At 54.7% G+C, this 19,441-nt stretch overlaps 4 protein-coding genes across 4 annotated transcripts; 2 read left to right on the plus strand and 2 right to left on the minus strand.

Moving 5' to 3' along the window:
* Nucleotides 1-5,019: 5,019 nt before the first annotated feature.
* CGCS363_v012387 (uncharacterized protein) lies at nucleotides 5,020-7,148 on the plus strand (the record flags this gene model as incomplete). The annotated part of the gene is made up of 2 exons (XM_036644236.1): nucleotides 5,020-5,076; nucleotides 5,136-7,148. The coding sequence occupies 2 exons, from the start codon at nucleotides 5,020-5,022 to the stop codon at nucleotides 7,146-7,148; spliced, it is 2,070 nt and encodes a 689-aa protein (XP_036491124.1).
* Nucleotides 7,149-10,290: 3,142 nt separating this feature from the next.
* Nucleotides 10,291-11,963, minus strand: CGCS363_v012388 (Pantothenate kinase; the record flags this gene model as incomplete). The annotated part of the gene is made up of 3 exons (XM_036644237.1): nucleotides 10,291-11,207; nucleotides 11,276-11,558; nucleotides 11,631-11,963. The coding sequence occupies 3 exons, from the start codon at nucleotides 11,961-11,963 to the stop codon at nucleotides 10,291-10,293; spliced, it is 1,533 nt and encodes a 510-aa protein (XP_036491127.1).
* An 869-nt stretch (nucleotides 11,964-12,832) lies between these two features.
* On the plus strand, nucleotides 12,833-13,186 carry aro-2-0 (Chorismate synthase; the record flags this gene model as incomplete). The annotated part of the gene is made up of 1 exon (XM_036644238.1): nucleotides 12,833-13,186. The coding sequence occupies one exon, from the start codon at nucleotides 12,833-12,835 to the stop codon at nucleotides 13,184-13,186; it is 354 nt and encodes a 117-aa protein (XP_036491128.1).
* Nucleotides 13,187-15,203: 2,017 nt separating this feature from the next.
* On the minus strand, nucleotides 15,204-16,394 carry CGCS363_v012390 (uncharacterized protein; the record flags this gene model as incomplete). Its single annotated transcript, XM_036644239.1, has 1 exon — nucleotides 15,204-16,394. The coding sequence occupies one exon, from the start codon at nucleotides 16,392-16,394 to the stop codon at nucleotides 15,204-15,206; it is 1,191 nt and encodes a 396-aa protein (XP_036490537.1).
* Between the last annotated feature and the right edge of the window lie 3,047 nt (nucleotides 16,395-19,441).

Raw genomic sequence — 19,441 nt, forward strand, 5'->3', positions numbered from 1 at the left:
GCGATTTTGGGAATGGTTCGGATTCTCAGATTCAGGTGAGGCTCTGGATTAGGAAAAGCCCCCCCCGGTTGACCTGGCTTCTTTAGGCTTAGTGACCTTCCGATAGGGCAGTTTGCCGACGTCACGCAGGCAGGAACCGCTGGTCTTCGGTTCTGTCGGTCACGAGTTGATGGCGGTTCTAGATACCAAAGCAACCTCAAGTCGCAGTCGAGGCCGAAAGCGTCGAGCCCAATCAATCTGTGTCCTTACGGAATTGGCTGACTGGCGAGGGGCAGAGGCGCCGGGCGAAGCAGCTTGATGCTCGGTGCAGGCGCCTATTCGTAGGTATTAACCTCTTGTCAGACTGCAAAGGCGTTGCTATGTCTCAGATTGAGCCTCCATCTGATGACCACTGCAGACCTGTGGTCTCTCAACAGGCGCCGGCTTGTCAGCGGCCATCATACTGGTGCCGCGCGGCCAGAAGCCCGGCGCATCCCCATGCATATGTTGATCGAGGTCTCGAATCATGGCCCAGGCCGCCCGACACATCGCCAGTCATGAAGCGGCGATTCGTTCATCCACCGACCAGAGGGATGCTTAAATCTAAAACAAAATCTAAACCGAGAAAAGGTTGTCGGGTTGTCGATCCACAAACAGAGGAGAAACGCCGAGGGCCTAAATGGGCGTGGATATGGGCGATACCGAAACCACCACTAGCGTTACTTTGCCGCCAAGGTGGTATCGCGCCGTCGTTCTCGCTTGGCCGTTGGGTCTAACTTGCACAATCGATTGTGCTGAGTTCGATTCGGGTGGCTTTTGTCGTGAAACAAGCCGTTTTCCAGAGCCAAAGACAGCACTTGAGATGGCTTCCGGTCACATCACGATTTGGAAGACTCTCTCGGCCGTCGTCCACGGCCCGCTCGAGACCAAGCATCATGACGTGACATGACATGGTGCTCTGAGATCTGTTTGGGGGTCGAAATGTCTACGGATAGAAGCAGCAGGCACTGATGAGGCAGGCCATGCTGAGCGTCAGGTCGCTCGCTACCAGCGACTGAGGACTGGCAAGGCTGGCTCGGATGTATTCGACTACCGTATGAACACCGGTGATGGTGATGACGACCCAGCATCAAGAAGCTATCTGGTCTACCTCCGGTTGTCGGTCTCGGTTTGTGTTCGCTGACAAGCATGGCCGGCTGGCAGTATCCGGAGGCCCTGGGCATTACGTGGAAAGGAATATAACCAACACGAGATGATATCGCTTGACAGGCGTGGCAACGGGAGTGGGCGTTGGATCGAACGATTTAGACGATAGTCTGTTCTCGGATGGCAGGAAAAGGAGGATCAGATTGCGCTGGAGGGTCTTGGAGGAGACTGGGCGGGAGAAAGACGATGGTCACAGCAACGTGGAGCCGGCTGGCCAGAGGGTCTGAGCATGGGCAACCGGGATGTTCAGCATGGCGGATGGATTTGGAAAGCAAGGCCGACTCTTGGTGTCATGATTGGGGAAAGCGTGGCTCGTGGATCTGGGACCCCGGGTTCGGGAGGACTTGGAGTCTTGGAGAGGCATGGCGGCTCTCGAGGAGGAGCGTCGATGGCAGGCTCGAGCGTGGTGGTGGTAGTGGTCGACAGATTTTTTTTTACTCGGTAGCCAGGGGAGAGAAGAGGATAGAGTGCCCAGATCGGAGGGCTACGATGCGCGTATGGCCATTTCCAGCGGTAGGTGGTGATTTTCCCCTTGCAGAATGGCAGGGTCGTGGTCGGGGGAATGATGGAAGTGGGCGAGTGAATCGATGTTGGACAGGGGAAAGTTGTGGGTCGATGGAGCTCTGGACTGGACACTGGACTGCTGCCAGTGGCTGACCGGTGCCAGGCCATGATGATGGACCCCTTGATGTCGAATGCACCTCAGTGGGAGCAGGAGCAGGAGCAAGGGCAGGGGCAGGCGGTTTCCCCTTGCCCAAGAAGTTTCCCATCCGCGGGGCGATGATTGGCCATTGGATGGCGTTCCTGCATTAGCGTAGCTTGGGGAGCGGCGCAGTGGCTGAGCGTTTCAACTTGCACTGGGCAAGGGGCCCCTCGCTGCAGGAGACAGCAGAGAGCCCGGGCATGGAAGGCATCACAAGCATGGACCAGGACGGGAGTTGCAGTCACAGTCACAGTCGACAGTCAACAGGCAGGGCCAATGTGCTCGGAGAAATACCGGACAGGTTCAGAGCAGCGCAGCTTTTTCGTCTGTTGTCGCGAGAACGTGCAGCTTTCAGACGACCCAGCGTCTGTCATTGGGTGGCCCCCTTTTTTTGCTCCCGCTGTCTACCACGCATCTAAGCTTCTTTCGTCCAATGCTCCCACACAATCCTCAGATATACGGAGTGAGTAAAGTAGATTGGTTACTGGGTAGGAGGAGGATTCAATATTCGTACACAGCCCTAGGTATTCACGGAATGTATGTTGGCTCCGGAGAAGAGGGCCTTCGGGAAGGGCGGATATGCATGCAGGCGAGCAAGTGTGTAAGTTTAACAGCATCAACCTTCTAAATTAACGTTGGCACTGCCGTATGCGTCAACAAGTGCAAAAGTCGGGTCCTAAAATATCTGGATTACGTGCATCGTCATTTTACTCGGTACCGCCGTCGACCCCAAAGCGCTGGCCGGCTGACGTTAGGCGCGGGAGACCAGCGCGTCGCGGCCACTCGACCTGGGATATCCCGCCCACCCTCTGCAGGTCCTTGATGGAGGTGACGAACGGCGGCCTGATTGGCTGGCTGGCAGCGACGGATGCCCCAGGCGCTGTACGCAGTAAGGTGTGGAGGGGAGCGCCTTCGGGGCTAAGGTAAGGTAAGGCACCTAGTCATTGGGGGTCCAGTGGCACCAGATTCCAGATTCAGTGGGCGTTTACCCCTGACTAAAAAAAAGAAGAGTAAGGTGCATCCTTGGCTTGGGGTTGCAATTGGCAACTGCCAACCAGGCGCAGAGGGGGGAAAAAGTGGCATCTCGAAATCCAAACGTCTTTAGCCACTCGACACCACACGACTCACCATTTCCAATACGGGACATGGTGCAGCACAGAATAGCAAGCCACGGGGCTGTCTGCCACTGGTGATTTGCCCTCCTGCTACATGATGGATCTTGCAACGTCCAGCGCCCAGCGCCCAACGCCCAACCCAACGTCCAGCGCCCGGCGGCTTGCTGTAAGGCAGAGGCCCAGATGGTAGCTTGGGCCTCCCATGTCGTCGGTTTTCTTTAGCTTACCTACCTTAGGTTCTCTCTCGCATCTCTGTTTGCGTCGCCCCTGAAAAGCAAGCCCGAAGGAAGGAAAGATACGTACCGACAGAAAAGCATCGATGGAAGGTGAAGGCGGGTAAACTGCACCTGGCAGATGGCACCCGACATCTGCAGCCCATCAGCTCGGCCTTTTCTGAGCTTGAGCCTCGAGGCGGCTCGGCTCCTTTGGCTGAGTTGAGGTGCAGACAGCTGCGAGTCTGCTGTGAGGCGCCTGCGGGCTGCAGCACGTCTCGTCCTTCGTCCGAACCGCTTCACGAGGCACAGGCACAGGCAAAGGCACAGGCATCATCGCCATCAATCAGATTCGGCGGCGGGATACGAGCCTAGCCAGAGCGCACCCGCCGCCGCCGCACCGACCTCGCCTCATCTCGTACACCACCTCACAGACTCGCCGCAACATCTCACCATCATCAAACCAAACCTGCCGCCGCTGTCTTACTGCCTCCCAGCGTTCCGTCTCATCCGTCCACCACCGTTGATCGACTACGCCTTCATCTCAGGCATAATAGGCGGTGCCCTTAGTCTCAGCCCAGCATCACCACCATCTCCACATGGCGCCTCCTGCACCTCGTGTGCTCAAGCAGACTGGATAACCATATCGTCATTCTCCATGCTGCGACCCCGTCCTAGCCTCTGCTGCATTACTCCGGAAGGCTGAGCTCACTCAATCTGAACGTCGTCCATCGCTTCCAATTCGTTCTGGCCCCTAGTACATAGTATGCACCACGGGAGTTGAAAGGTCCCGGCAGACGAACCGCCTGATGGATACCTACCGATACTGTGCAATGCTTGCACAATGAGGCACTGCTCGGGATCCCGTCGACTCCCGTTCTCATGCTCCTCATGGAGGCATGGATGATAATGGCCATTCTATCCGGCATCCAGGGGCCCGTCTCTTCCTTGCTCCGATCCTGTGGAAAGCTCGCTCGAATAGGAACCGTCCAGGTGCCTGATGGCCCGAAGAAGAGGCAGTGCTGTTTCTGGGCCCCATCCTGCAATCCCCGTTCTTCACACTCGTCCAGTCAGATGCGGTGACGGCCGTCAGAAAGACCGGCATCAAGCCCGGCTTCGCTGTGCGGTGGTGGTCACTGGTGGTCCTGTGGGAGAAGGCAAGCATTCAAGCAAGCAAGCAGCACTGGACAAGAATATCCACCTTTGCGCCCACCTCGGCGACCCTTCGAGGCCCCATGTCTAGTGTCGTCCACATTCATGGCCATGCAACGGGTCCCCCAGTCCGCCAGTCCGTGCTAGACTTGGTGGTGGCCGCCGTGCTCCTCCTGGACGTCGACTCTCAAGTCTCAACTCTTGGACCTGCGCTAGCCTACCACTCCAGTGTGGCCCCACTCCGTCCCCTCCCCTTCCCACCACCCACGTCCCCCGTCTCCGTGCAGCTCATGCTTACTGCGCTAAGGTACCTCACCCTCACGCTCTCTCGTCCACACCCCCCTGCTCATCGTCTCTTCAGGTGAGAGACTGGAGTCCTCACAACCAACCATGCCCCCGTGATGCTCCTCGTTCACTTGGTATATAGATCCTGTCTCTTCCCGCCGCTGTTTGGTGTTTCGATTCTTGTCCCTCATCGAACATTCTTTCCTACTTTCGTTCTATCAAACAAACAGTCCATTCGCTTTCTGAGAGCAAAGTCATTCGCTTCTTTCTCTCAACTTAATATCAACCTAGTTTTTTGTTTCATTCGCTTCAGAACAAAGTAACACTCTCACTCAAGAAAGAATACCTTCGTCAACCAACAATCAAAATGAAGAACACCGTTGCTCTTCTTGCCCTCGCCGGCGCTAGCCAGGTCACTGCTACTGTATGTTGCAATTCCACTCGTATTTCGCTGCCCTCGTATATCACTAACACCCTTCACAGGGCTGGAACAAGTTCCCCTCCTTCGACTGCCCCGACAACACCAACAACGAGTGTGACGACAAGCAGAAGTCGGGCTTCTCCTGGGGTGATCTCAACACTGGTTCCTTCAGCAGCTACGGCGGATTCGACTTCAAGGGCTGGACCTGCGGAAGCGACTTCTCCAAGCGTGACACCCTCGCTCCCCGCACCTTCGGCGGCAAGGTCATTGAGGGCTCTTGCGGTCAGAAGAAGGAGACCTCTCCCTCTTTCGGCTGCGGCTCTAGCTCCGGCTCCCCCGACAAGTTCTCCATCGGCCACTTCGATGTGAGCGTCGAGTTCGACTGCGACCTCGAGTTCCACTACGACATGCCTGACGGCTCTACCTGCAAGCACCGCTCTGCCTGCTCCAAGTCTGGAACCACCGTCAAGAACACCCAGTGCGGTGGTGCCAAGAACGTCACCATCGTCTACCCCTCCCAGCCTTCCAAGCCCAAGTCTACTTGCGGCGTCGGCATCCACACCATCAGCTTCGACTGCAGCCCTCCCAAGACCTCCGTCCCTCCCAAGACCAAGACCAGCGCTGTCCTGTCTTCCGCTACCACTCTGAGCACTGCTCTCACCAAGCCCGTCCTCACCACCTCCGTCCCCGAGGTTGAGAAGAGCACCAAGCCCGCTCACTCCACTGGCGTCAAGGAGACCACCTCCGCCCAGCTTCCTTCCGTTTCCATCCCGGCCGAGACGAGCACTGCTGTTGTTCCCTCCGTCACCAAGACCGTCGAGTCCGTCTCCAAGCCCGTCGAGTCTGTCACCAAGCCCGTCGGCGAGACCACCTCTGCCCAGCTTCCTTCCGCCAGCCAGCCCTCCGAGTCCAAGCCCGTTGAGTCTGTCTCTAAGCCTGTGGAGTCCGTCACCAAGCCCGTTGAGCAGACCACCTCCGCTCAGCTGCCTTCTGCCTCCGTCCCCGCCAACGGCACTCAGCCCGCCGAGACTGTCCCCGCCACTCAGCCTGGTGTCTCCAAGCCCGTCGAGTCTGTTACCACTCCTGCCGTCCCTGAGACCAAGACCACTGTCTACGACACCACCTCCACTGTCTACACCACCCGTGTCGAGACCGTCACCTCTTGCGCTCCTGAGGTCACCAACTGCCCCGCCGAGTCTCGCACTCCCATCGTTGTCACCGCCACGGTTCCCCTCACCACCACCGTCTGCCCCGTCACTGAGACCATCGTCCACACCCCTGGTGCCTCCAAGCCCGTCGAGCAGCCTTCCAAGGGCGCCTCTTCCGAGAAACCTGTTGCCTCTTCCGTCACCAAGCCTTCTGCCACCATCCCCGCTGGCCCCGTTGAGACCCTGCCTTGCCCCGATGTCGTTCCTCAGTGCTTGAGCACCTGGCTGTTCTCTTCCGGCTGCAAGGACAACTCCGACGCCTCTTGCTACTGCCCCGACTCTGCCTTCGTTGAGAACGTTTTCAACTGCATCTACTCCCACGGTGCTAGCGACGACGTCATCTCCAAGGCCACCGAGTTCTTCCAGGGCATCTGCGCCGCCCACATCCCCGAGAACCCCGCCATTGTCACTGTCCCTGCCACCATCACCACCGCCATCACTGTCTCGGCCACCAAGCCCGCTGCTACCAACCCCGCCGAGTACACCACCATCACCGTTGACAAGACCATCGTCGTTCCCTGCGTCACTGAGGGCACCACCGTCCCTGGCTCTTCCACCACTGCCACCATCAAGACCACCCTCACTGCCCCCGCCGTCTCTTTCGCCACGGACTCTGCCTCCCAGGTCGTCCCTGTCCCTGCTCCTTCCACCCCCGCTGCCAGCAACCCTGCTGCCACCGTCTCTACCCAGGCCCCTGGTGCCGAGGCTCCCTACCCCACGACCCCTGCTGCTGGCGCCAGCAAGACCACTCCTGCTGGCACCGGCGCTGTCGTCCCTACCACCACCGGCGTCGTCGTTGCCGGTGCTGGCAAGGCCAGCTTCGGCCTTGGTGCCGTTGTTGCCGCCGCTGTCCTCGCTGCTTTCTAAGCAGGGTAACAGCTTCTTTCTCTCAGCAAAAGGTGATTCTTTAGCGGAGGAAAGTTCGAAACCCAAAAGATTCCATTTCCTTACTGTCTCAATGTCGCTGCACGCAAATCTGTAATCTACAATCCGCAATCATACATACCATTCTTACGATCCTTACGAACGAAACACTTGCATGGGTTGGTGGTCTGGCTTGGACACACAACCACATTTTATCACACTTGGCCGCAAAACAGAGCGCATCAGAAGGGGAACTTGTGTAACATAACACGGTCTTCTGCATCTCTGGCCCTCTCCTGTATTTTTCTTTCCTTTTTGTTCTTTTTGATAGCGATCAAAAGGAGGCAGCGGGAGGAGTTGGACTTCAGAGTTATACCCTGGCTGGTTGAAGTGTTAATAGTAATAAAAAACGCGCTCTACTGAATCTTCTCTCGCCTTTGGATCCAAGTGACATGTGTGTGAATGCTTGTGTGCCATTCAGCCAACGTTTTCTTACACATATTTCGAGTCATGTGATGTTGTAGTTGCGACATGCCCGGAAATGAGCCTTCTCTATGCATCCCACTTGCCGCGTCGGCTGAGGCTGACCGATCTTCGAAGGAGAGCGACTGTTATTAGGGTTTCTTCTGGATACCACCTCACCTCCCCTTTTCCCGCCCCGCCGATCCATTCAACCCCAAATTCAGAAATACGACGCCAGAAATGGAAATTTGAGAACGCGCGGCGGCGAAACGGGACGCGGCGTTGGAGATCGGCAAAGCGACGGGGAAACGCTCATACCGGCCGTCATGGAGGGGGGTGAGCCCATGGGTGCGGACAGACCACCCTCTGGGCTGTGGTGCGAATCCTTCTGGGCGGTCTTCATTAACACTATTGATATCGATAGGGACAAGGAGCGCAGCCTTATTCATTCGGTGATTGCTCTCTCCTTGTTCAGTTTTTCTTTTAGTCTCTCTGTCCTCCTCTGTGCAGTGTCTCGGGTAGAGGATGCCGTTCGCTGCGGCAGTCGGTGAGTTGCGTCAATCAAACAAACTCCACGAAGTCGGACTCTATTACGTGGTGGTTCCCATTTCCGATCAAGGTTTGGGCTTGCTCGGGTTTCCCGCGGCCTGACGACGGTGTACCTGTGACGGATCAATATCCATCGACACGAATGCGGCAATGAGCAGCAACTGCAAGTTGACCGCTTGTGACGGCGCTCAATGAGGGTGTATATAATAAACAGCTATAGTTTCTCAAGCTTTTCATATGATGGGTCGTCTGAACTCAAGAAATTCTTGGCAACCACAGGGCTCTTAACGACAGATATACGACGACGTATGCAAAGATGGTCCCCTTGGCGGGAATCATGGAGACGCCGACATTCAGCCTTGAGGGAACTCGCTGTTCGCGTCTAGGTTTACTCGGAAAAGAGGGGACCGATACCGAGTCCAACCATTGATACCCCCCTTGCGCCAAGAGTCCTGTCGGCGATCTTCATACAAGGCTGCAGAATGGATGTATGGCGTGGAGTTACCGGGTTCAATACGGATGTAATCTGGGTTGGAGCTGTCTCGTTGAGATCCGCGTTGGTGATGGAGCTGATCTGGCGTCGAATACGCGGCCGCGGCATCCTCTGCCAGCCTTGAGCATCGTGATATTCGTATCCCCAGACAGAGTCCGGGGAGGGGTGAGTTTACCGCATGCCATGCTGCTTTCAGGAGAGCTCGAAGAAAGCGATTATGGCAGCCAGCCTTATCGACTTTGAATTCGAGTAATACCTCGAGACGTTTGTGGTCTATGGAAGTGTGGGAAAAGAATCGTTTCCTCTGTGTTCCGTATTGCATCGATCACTACCAACGGTTTGCAGGCGTGCGACATTCCCCAAGAAGCAAATTGAATAACCACTTTCAAGACAACATAGCTCAATGGATACGAACAGCCTGGGACTAGATAGAGAAGAAGCAGAGAATTGCTGCTTCTTCCCCACGTCACCTTGAGGCTAGCAAATCTATGACAACTTCAGTGGTAGATGACGTGATGGAGACTGACTAATTTTCCTCTGCCTGCCATTGTCCTTAATCATGATAACACACTCATTGTGAAGTAGACAGAAAACGTAGCTGCGTAGACACAGTGGAAATAGGCGGACTTGTGAGATGGGCCACAGCCGTCCCGGTGCTTCTGCTTCTGCTTCCAAGATAGTATACATCTCTTTAGAAATGCTGATGTCCATCTCGTCCGTACTTCGCCGTCTGAAATATGGATATCAATGAGGCCACTAGCAGTCTCTGCCATTTACACACGAAATCCAACAGATAGGATTCAAGGCCGCGCGTATTACTTTCAATAAAGTGCTAGTAAGAGCCCGCAGCCATGAAAAGACCCTTTCTTGGGTTCATTGAGTCTTTCCCCTGAGCCGGCTGCGCCGAAAACAAATCGGCATCGTCTGATTTGGCACGGAACCTCGTGGCTGGCCCTTTTTCCTATCAAAAACCCCGACAAAATCAATTGCGATATTGTCTCGGCGGAGATTCGGTTTGTGCATTTGAAGTCTACCGACAGAGGTGTAGCCAGCTTCAGTGCTTTGTTTACCAAGAGATGCGGCCCGATAAGATAAATGAAGGAAAGCCGGTCATTTTGGACACCTAGGTCGACCTTTGTCACCAGTCGCTTCAGAGAAGACTCCAGCGCCAGAACAAGCAGAAGAAGTGGAATCACTTTATACCTACCCTATTATGCTGAGGGGGACATCTATAAAAGAGAACAGAGGCGTGACCAATCTTTCAGTGAAGGCCCTGCAGACGGCTGCAGTTGACTTGGAACGACTGGAAGATACGGTTGAATCACAGTAGGCCTTTGCTGGCAACGGTTGCAATGGTAAATGTATAAACTATGCGCGAGATATTGGCCGCTTCAGCAGTCCATGCCGCGTACGATAACATTAAACTGGTGAATACGTGTGTAAAGTAAGGGATGGCATGGGTGTAATCCAATACCTAAACGTCTCGTGCCCAATGTCGCTCACATCTTTTCGCAAATGGCCCCTCGCTGAGGACTGTAAATGCCAGAATATGCCGCCACAACGCCCTATGCACCAAATGACCGCCTCTACTGGTTGTCCGTTTCTGTTTTTCTTTCTTTCTCCTACCCGGGTATTGCTATTTCAGTCTCTCCCTGATTCCGAGGCATAGTCGTCCACCAAGCTTTGCATCTCTGGGTTATGCAGCGCTACCCGACCACGAAGACGCCGCTCGAGGTGTTGCGCTTCTTCAAACGATCCACGACGGCCCCAGTTCCGGGGTTGGCGCTTGAGGAATGCACCGACGGAGCCAAGATAGCCTTCGTGACGAAGGAAATACGCTTGCTTCTTGCCTTGAGACCAGAACTTGATGGCGTAACTCAGAGTATTGATTGTTTGACGGTGACCGCGGATGAAAGAACCGCCAAAGTAAATGTGGTCGAGGTCATGGATTTGTGACTGGAGGAAGGCGATTTGGCCAATGTTGTTGGAAATGGCATACAATAGTGATCTTGAAACATCCGCACTGGAGAAGGGCTGGTCCGGAGCATTCTCTCCAGCAGCATGATGGCTCTCTTCTGTGGAACCCTCTTCAGGTTGTGCGGATGAGGAACCGCGGTTCTTGTTGTCGCCGTTATGAAGGCCGCCGTGGTCCTCGGCCTCGTTCTCGGCGGTACGCTTCATGCGGAAGACCTTGCCAAAAGAGGACGCGATAGTCGTGCTTTTGAGGCCAATCTTTCCGTAGTCACCACCGTAGATGTCGCCAACAAGCATGTCCACCTTGGCGTTGTCCCCCTGTTCCGACGCGTCCAGCATCTCGTCAAAAGTACGGGCACCTGTGAGAAGGGACAGAAGACCCCAAAGCGTTCCGCCGCCAAGTGATGTTCCGCCGACACGTTGGTACTTGTTGGGGCCTGAGACCTTGAGCATCGAGACGCCAGATCCAATGTTAACAAGGAGATAAGGGTATATGTTTTCCGAGGGCGAGACGAAGTGCATGGGGTCGGTTTCGCTGTAGGTAAAGACCTCCCTGGGGATTTCGGTAATGAAGAAGTCGAGACCTACGTGGCGCATGCCGCTAGTCAGCTTGGTTATTCGCCGGGGAATCCAATTGGAGGTGTATGCTTACCGATAATGAGGCACTCCATCTCCTCTTCGCGCAAGACATCCACGCCCAGGACGTCGCGCATCTTATCGTAGAACTTGAATGCGCCGCCACCCGTTGCCATGACGCTCAGGGCGTTTGGTTGGGAGCCATTGAGTGTTTGCTGCTTGTCCTTCAGGTGGCGCATGAACTCGATGCAGTCGTCTATGCGATCCGTTTCGAAGTTGAGGAAGTTGAGGCGGCCACCGGGCTCCTTGGAGCCGGCCTCGCGGGTGAAGTAGACAAGCTTGATTAGGGAACCGCCAATCTGGGGGACGATTAAGGTCAGCAAGTGGAAAGAGAGACTCAAAGCAGGTATCGGGAGCGACAGGGCGCATACATCTACGGCGATATGGCTGACGACGGCATGGTGGTTCGGCAGGCGAATATCGCTCGTCTCGTGATGGGTCGGAGAACCTCGGCCATTGCTTCTCGGAGAACTTGAGTCCGGGTCGACGATAAAAGCGCCCTTGACGTTGATGCGGACGGAGCCCGGGCGAATGATGGTGTTGTCAATCTCTTCGGTGCTCGTCATGGTCCGGGCTCTGGTCCGGACGTCTGCGCCCGGGGGAATAGCTGGCTCTGTGGCAGTCGCGGAGAGGTTGTTGTTGTGGTGGTCGTCGGGTCGGGGATCCTCTATGGCTGAGGTTCCATGATCGGGCGCGGGGCACATGCTCGGTCTTTATGAGTGTGTCGTCGGGCGCGCGGAGGAGGGCGGACGGAAGTGGCTTGGGACGATGCAACTCATGAATTGGGGGTCCAAGAGTAAGATGGCGTGGTTCGCGAGATGCGGAGGACGGATGGGGACAGTGCGCGACGGTTGATGGAGTTGGTGTTGCCGCAGGGTTCGCCTTGCGCCGTCAGTTCGCTTCGGAGTTGAGGGGAGCTGGAGGTCATCGAGGAGGGTGCATTTTTGGCCGCGGGGGGGATGCGGCGTTATTTTAGTGGGAACCCCTCATGGGACCGATTGAAACTGGAACTCACCTATCTTACCTACCTACCCTGCTACACTTATGTATGGTATGGACCTTACCTCGGTAGTGTGCCACGAACACATAGCGACCGCGATCAATGGGCGGTTAATTAAGCATCGCCGCCCTAGCTCGGAGTCCTCATCCAGGTGCCCGATTCCTAGCCTATATCTAAGAGCATTTTGGGATTTTCCTGGGAGTTCCCCCAAGCTTTGGAATATTTTCCGCATTCTCCCTGGCAGACGGGGTACGTACTGCCTTCGATTGCGAAGTTAGTCACCGATAAGAAATATCTCTACGACATCGCTACGTGTGAGTCCTTTTCCTCCACTAAACTGCTAAGAACCCAGGAAGTCATGATGTTTGCCATGATGTTAATCCCCTAGTATGGGGGGATTGGGCCCTCACGACTAATTACGGCTCGAAGACCATCGACCTCTACCCGTGCCTCTCCTACGTCTACGGCATCGAGATCGTTGCTTTTGTTTTCTCGGTTGGCAACATCAAGCTCTTTGAGGACAGGCCTTCAACCAATAGCGACGACGATATCGACTCCCTGAGTGGCAACCCTATGCTTCTCGAGTTTGTTGACTCCCTAACCCGCGAGAAGGTAGATGAGTTCCTTCCCGTGCGCTGCCCTGATGAGCTCCGCGATCAGCATGACTCTACTGGTGGTACCTTAACCTACATCATTCGCGGGTGCCCCTCAGGTCTCGGCGAGCCGTGCTTTGATAGGCTTGAGGCTGTCTTTGCCCACGCTATTATGTCTATTCTTGCTGCCAGGGGCCGTCAGGATCCCAATGTTGCTCCTCGCGCCGTTTCTATCGTCGAGGCCATGACCGCTCTAACTATTGCTGAAGCCCTTATGGCTCAGCACGCGAGGCAGATGGGCATGAAGATCCGCAGCTGGAAGATGGTACATTAACTTTAATTTCGCGTGACGAAGCGAGACGTGTTGGCATGGCTTTGTAATTATCTCACGATCTGCCTCCCTCGTTTTTGCGACTTTGAGCTTTTCGTGGTAATGTCTAGCTCTCGCTCTGTTTTGCTCTGCCAATCGGCATGGTGCACTATTTCCTATCTTGGCAAGTGGCTAGGTCGATACCTCCTAGGGACGTCCTCCACAGGGAGTGGAGGGGACTTCCGTCGGTACAAGCTTTTCCACCTTTTAGCCTAGGTAGCTTGGTCCAGCTCCCGTTTGGCCGAGGCTTTCAAGGCGCTCCCCCACTAATACATCTACACGGCATTATTGCAACATCCCGTCGATACCCTCCCAAACGTTCAGGTTTTCCCCATCCTACCTTATTTCCGCAACGTTCGGATATCGCGCGTGGATTGGAATGTGGAGATGGCTGGTTGACTTGTCATTTGTCCACGGGCAGATGGCGCCTCCATGTGTTCTGCGTTGTTCCATGCGCCCCCTCGCTCGCTCGCTGCACGTCCCGGCCTCCCGTCTGCGTAGAGGTCAAAGCTGCTACTTCTGTTGCTGCTGCTGCTAGTTCGGCAGCTAACCGTTGCGATTGAGTAATCCTGTACTGGCCCCCTAACCACGTACACGTAGCCATCCGGCTCTTTCGGCGCGGCCTGGGACTTCAACCGCCCGAGACACATGGGGGTAAGCCGGAAGAGGCGTTCTCAAGTCGTCCTCGCTACGGCGTCTATAAAGGTCGCAGTGCCGTTGAGCGGCTGTCGAGATAAGACATGACATCATGGCACTAAAACTGACCTTTTGCGCTCTGTAGCATCGCCATCACATGTTCGACTGGATGCACCCAGCCGTTGATTGGCACAAACCCAAGGAACCACCATCCAGTAATCGGTCCTCGAGCCAAAGTCACAAGGCCCTGCCACGTCATTTGACGAGCCGTGCCATCGTGTCTGGCTCTGCCGTCAGCTCAGGTAGGCCGTTCAGAAGCTCCGCCTTAGCGTGAGAATGACCTCGTACGTGCTCGCCGCAGGGCTGACTGGAATGGACGCATTGACAAATCCCCGTGTGGCGGAAACGGAGTGAGCCGGCGACTATTACGAAGAGGCTAGAAACGAATCTTCCCGCTGTCAGCGCCTGGAATGTCAAGTTGCATTAGCTCCGGCTCCGATGCCGAGCCCTGCCGGAGAGGCCCGTATATTCCGATGCAATGTGGATGCACACGGGCCGGCCCCAACATTTTCAGCCAGCCTACTTTGACTTAGGTTGTAGCCTCGGAGTACTAGATAGACCTTAATAACTGGGCCGGGCATTCCGAAGAGGATGAACTCGATAACGGTTGGCCAAACATAGGCGGCTGATCCAACTCATACAGTTGCTTACATGCCTAGTGCTATCAGTATTGGTGAAGTTTTGATTCTGACGACTACTTGACACACCTCGGAGTAGCCTATCTAACAACATTCTAACACAACAAGATAGCAGGATACCGGCGGGGCCAAGATGAGGACAAATAGCAAACCAATACATCATCGCGACCAGAACAACTCAGGACTTACGGAAGCGCATCCTTGAGCAAGGGCTTATGAGTCCTGCCACAAGTATCCTGTACATTTTTTCGGCTACATTTGCACTAACAAACCCGATCTTGTCTTTCCTTCTGGTTTCTACTGGATATGTGATATCGTTGACACGAGACCACATTCATCACTGAGGCGGTGAGACCAAAAGTAAAGCCTTCCGCACTCAACCATAATGATTTTTAGAGAGGCCTGTATTTCTTTCTTTAGAATTTGACTATAAGAGTTAAAGGATGGGCAACAACTCGCCTGAACTTGCCTACAAGCAACAGCCATCCGACTTATTCTATACATCTCCCTAGTGTAGCGTGATATTCCAACCAGTAGCACCTTGCTGACCCTCTTTGTTGGCCCCCATCCAAGCCTCTACGTCAAAGTCTCCCAAGCCCTGGAAAGAATCATTGAATCTTTGAACCCACCAAAACACGATAGGGACCTTAAAGAAATCGCTTCAACTTAGGTAAAGGCCCAGGCTTCTTCGGACTCGACCGGTGGAACTGCAAGACCCACGGCTCGCAGCCTTGCAAATCTCTTGCCGGTTGCCACGAGGGCTCGGCGTATTCCCATTCAACCAGATATTGTAGCCCCGTCTTCGGTTTCTTGCCCGCCCACCTGGAATCGAGGATGCTTTTAAATGACCATCTTTCCTCATCAGGTTTACTGAGATACTTCACCGTAACACGTCCCTCCTTGTCGGCTTCTGGCTCGGAGACCTCCGCGACAAAAACCGGGGGCGCTAAAGTGAGCTTCGAGGACAGCCTTGCGTCTTCGGGCGTCGTCAGTTGTACTGAGTCTGCTTGTCTGATCCAGGGGTCGTACATGAGGGACCACTCCATCCATATCTCAGGGGTCAGGATGGTGCTAGGCAGAGGCTCGCTGTGGTCGATAACATGACTATACAGAGAAGGCGGGGACAGAGACTTGCCAAGGTGGCCCCAGGTAATGTCGATTACGGGCGCGTGAACCCAGGCGTTGCAGAATAGGCCAACGACGGCAACGAGGATTTGCAGCATGGGTATATACCCGCTAGACCCAAACGTCCAGCGGTTCCAGGACTCAAAGTGAGCGTATAACTTAATCAAACACAACAACAGCGCCCTGTCGGCAAAGTCTGGCCCAACCGCGGTGGTTTGGGTCAACAGAGCTTGGCGGTCCGACAGCGTCGTGCTCAACAAGATCCCCTCGAGTCGACCGACGATATCTTCGTCGTCTGGCTGCGGGCCGTATTGAGCTTCGGGTCTTTCAAGCTCGATGAGAAAAGTGCGTACGACTGCTCTGACGAGGGGGAAGCGCATGAAGCTATGGATCTCGTTGGCAACGATGTTGTGTCTTTCGGCTAGGCGAGCCAAGTCAGTATGCATTGCTGAGGAGATAGTGAGAGGGTCTTGGAGTGGGTGAATGGGCTTGAACCAGTAGTCGCTGGGCCAAGTCGTCCGCCTATGTGGCTTTGTGGCGAAGGCAACCTCGAGGTAATCCTGGTTGCCGATAATATGCCCATCGTACCGCCATCTTGGATCGAGGTGCTTCTCTTGAAGTGCCGAATTTGTGAGCCTCATGGCGTACTCATCTTTGACGTGACTCGGCAAACTGAAGGCCAGCTCAAGGTTTGTGGAAGAGAAATGCGGCATATTACAGGTAGGTTACAGTCGGCGATTTCTGCGATATCGACAAAGCTAGCCTGAGAGGAAGAGAATGGTAATGATAATCTTACAACTAGAGAAGTGAGTACGCGTTGTGAAGAGCTGCTGCTCAAGTATCCATGATTCCCCCCTCGTCTCCCGTATATATAGAGCATTTCACTCATAAACCGCGATTGAGGTCGCAAAAGCATAATGTCTTTGATAGCTCTTATTGTCAACGCATGACAAAGGAGGTTTCTTGATTCCGAAGATGAGGCTCATCACAAAGCGGAAGCCTACAAGAGGTAGAATGATGCTTGTCAACGAGCGAAGTACTCGACAGTGAGAAAACTTGAAGGAAGGAGGTGGCTTGGAGGAACAAGGAATTGTAGGCGATCCTCGATGCGGTCATTGTTCACGTTCAAAGGGTAACTGGCTTTGTCTTTTCCGATGGGCGTGGTTGCTGACAATCTGCCTCAATGCATCGGAATGAAAGAGGCTCTTTGGATAAGAACTTGAGGTCCGGCAGAAGATGAGACATTGAAAGCCGGCTCCTGTGCCGAAGCAGGCTCACCCCGACACACGGAACACGGGGTTCGCAGCGGAAATCGGTTGACCCGCATCGGATGTCATTCTTCTGATCACGGAAGAAGCTGGTCGTTGGCCAGACTGCCAAGACCGTGGTAACGACACCGCAGGCTTCCCTCTCCGACGCCGCATGCGACAGCCCTGCAGCTTCCCTTGCGAGGGCAGTACGCGGCCACGTCGCCGGCAATGGGGGGGGGGGTTCCCAAAATAGGGACGTTGTCAAGTGCATTTAAATCTGGGAAATCACGAGTACTGAAACAGACTGCATCCACACTGAACAATTATTTGGGCGCGAAGCTCGATGATGATAGTTGGCAGGTGACAGGCGGGACCTGCTCACATGGAATGGTCCGGTCTGTCTCTGTGTGTCTGACGCCGTGGCCTGGGATTGCGTCCCGCGAGGAGCGCCAAGGAGAAACAAGAAGACCCAATCAGGTCATGTACCTGAGCCATCACCTCGACTAGCCCTGTGACTGGCGGGGCGGACCAATAGGGCTCTTGCTTATCAGATGAAAGGTCAAAGAAAGCCGGAGGTCTGTTGACGGATGCTCTCAGGTGTCGGGGGTCTCACCTTGAGTGCTGCGGGCAAGGCGGTGTACGTCAAGGTGGCGGGAAGAACAGCATTGGCGAACGAACGAGGACGCGGGAGGAAAAAAAAAAAAAAAGTTGATCAAAAGTCTTCGGACCCAAGGGCGTGGGTAAGTAGGTGGCTAGATCCAGGGAAAATGTCTGTTGCAGAAGTTGTCGAGTCGCGATGGATGGGTGGCGGAACAAGGGAAAGCCTGTTGCAACTTGTTCAGCTCCGTCCAATAAGATGAGACCGACAGAGCTATATCCTTAGCCGTCCCTGAGAGTCTACTCGAAGTATGGTACATGTGTAGTGTACATCGATAGCGTTTGTGAGTTCCGCAAACGACAGAGCTGGTAAAAGAAAATCCAGGGGCAGCAAGCAGCTGAGGTTAAGGATGGGCGAATTGAGTGAAGTGAGAAACATGAGAGTTGCCGGGACGCAGCTGAGGCCCTGCCCGGTTGCGTCAGGCTGTCTCCGTGAGGTCACCGGCAATCAAGGGTCTCGACGGTCGGACAGGGCTCCCGTCGTCTTCACCTCAGCAACAGCAGCCGCTCAGCGGCCGTTGCCTTGTGCTTCAGGGGACAAACCCTGCTCCTCCCCACTTAATACCCGGTCGCTAGGTACGAATACCTTAGTGACGATGTGCGATGTGATGGCGTGCGTCGGTGAAGCTCTGATAGGACATGCCGCCATCAATCGTGCTGGGTATTTTCTTGGTCAGTGGAGGTTGACAGAGGATTAGTGCACCATTTGCACAGTGGAGGGTATTCGCACGTATCATTGAGCACCTTTCAAACAGGATACCGCTGGATGCAGTTAGCGCTGCGGCTTGGTCCACCTCGACCTATCCACTTCGCCCGTGTTATCTAATCGCAGTCTCGTCCCGCCGACTTGGAGGCACTTGGCTGAATCGTGGCTCGCAAGTCCCGGATGCGCACCAAAGACCCGACGCTGAGTGAACCCGGTGTCAAACATTCTTTGGACGTCGGCACGCGCTAGATTCAACATTTGAGTTGCCTGTCCTGTCTGTCCTCTTGTGTATCAATCAGCACTCAGCACCATGCTAATCAACGTCCATGGGTGCTCTCGTCTCAAGCAAATGCTGGATGCGATGACGGTGGATAGCTTCACCCGTCAGAATTCCACGTCCACGATGCGTGCGTTTTGCTTTGCTCCATCACTTACGTTCGAACACCTGCTTCCTCGACCCCCGTTCCTCCACATCCATGCCATCCATCCATCCATCCACCAAAAAAAGACGCCACCGATTGAGTCGTGCTGGTGCTTGGTCTGCAGTTGACGCATCTCTACTGGCTTCTTCCGTCTTGCACCCCCGTCCTCCACCCCCACTATTGACTGACACACTAAGGTACGGGTACCTACTATGTACCCAACCTCGAACCTGCTTCCATCAATGACGTCCTCCTGGCCCAGGCACGGCAACTAAGACGAGAACGAGACAGGCACTGCTTGGTATCATCGCTCAATGGGTACGCATACGTACGGCGCAACTTCACACTCCTGTTGTGTGTCCAGACCAACCACCCCTCCTTCCCACCCAAGGAGAGAAGAAGACGAAAAAAAAAAAAAAAACATCCGAACTTGTTGCTTGCTTCGCTCTGCGCTTTTTCCAGCAGCCAGCCACTCAGGCACGTTTGTCTTCCGTTTTCTCTTGCTTTGCTTGTTGCTGAGGTACCTGACCTTGCCAAACCCATCCATCACACCTCAAGGTACCTTGCCTAGGTACCTGACCTTGCCTTGACACCTGCCTCTTCCTACCTGACCCTACCTTACCTTACCTTACTTGACGCAACTTCCATCGGCCTTGGCCACTTGGTCGCAAGTAAACATCTCCAACACCTCCAACACCGCGCGCCCAGAGACCACCACACAGGCA

This window comes from Colletotrichum siamense, assembly GCF_013390195.1.
Source record: "Colletotrichum siamense strain Cg363 chromosome Unknown KSG_Cg363_contig08, whole genome shotgun sequence".
NCBI classification, from domain to species: domain Eukaryota; kingdom Fungi; phylum Ascomycota; class Sordariomycetes; order Glomerellales; family Glomerellaceae; genus Colletotrichum; species Colletotrichum siamense.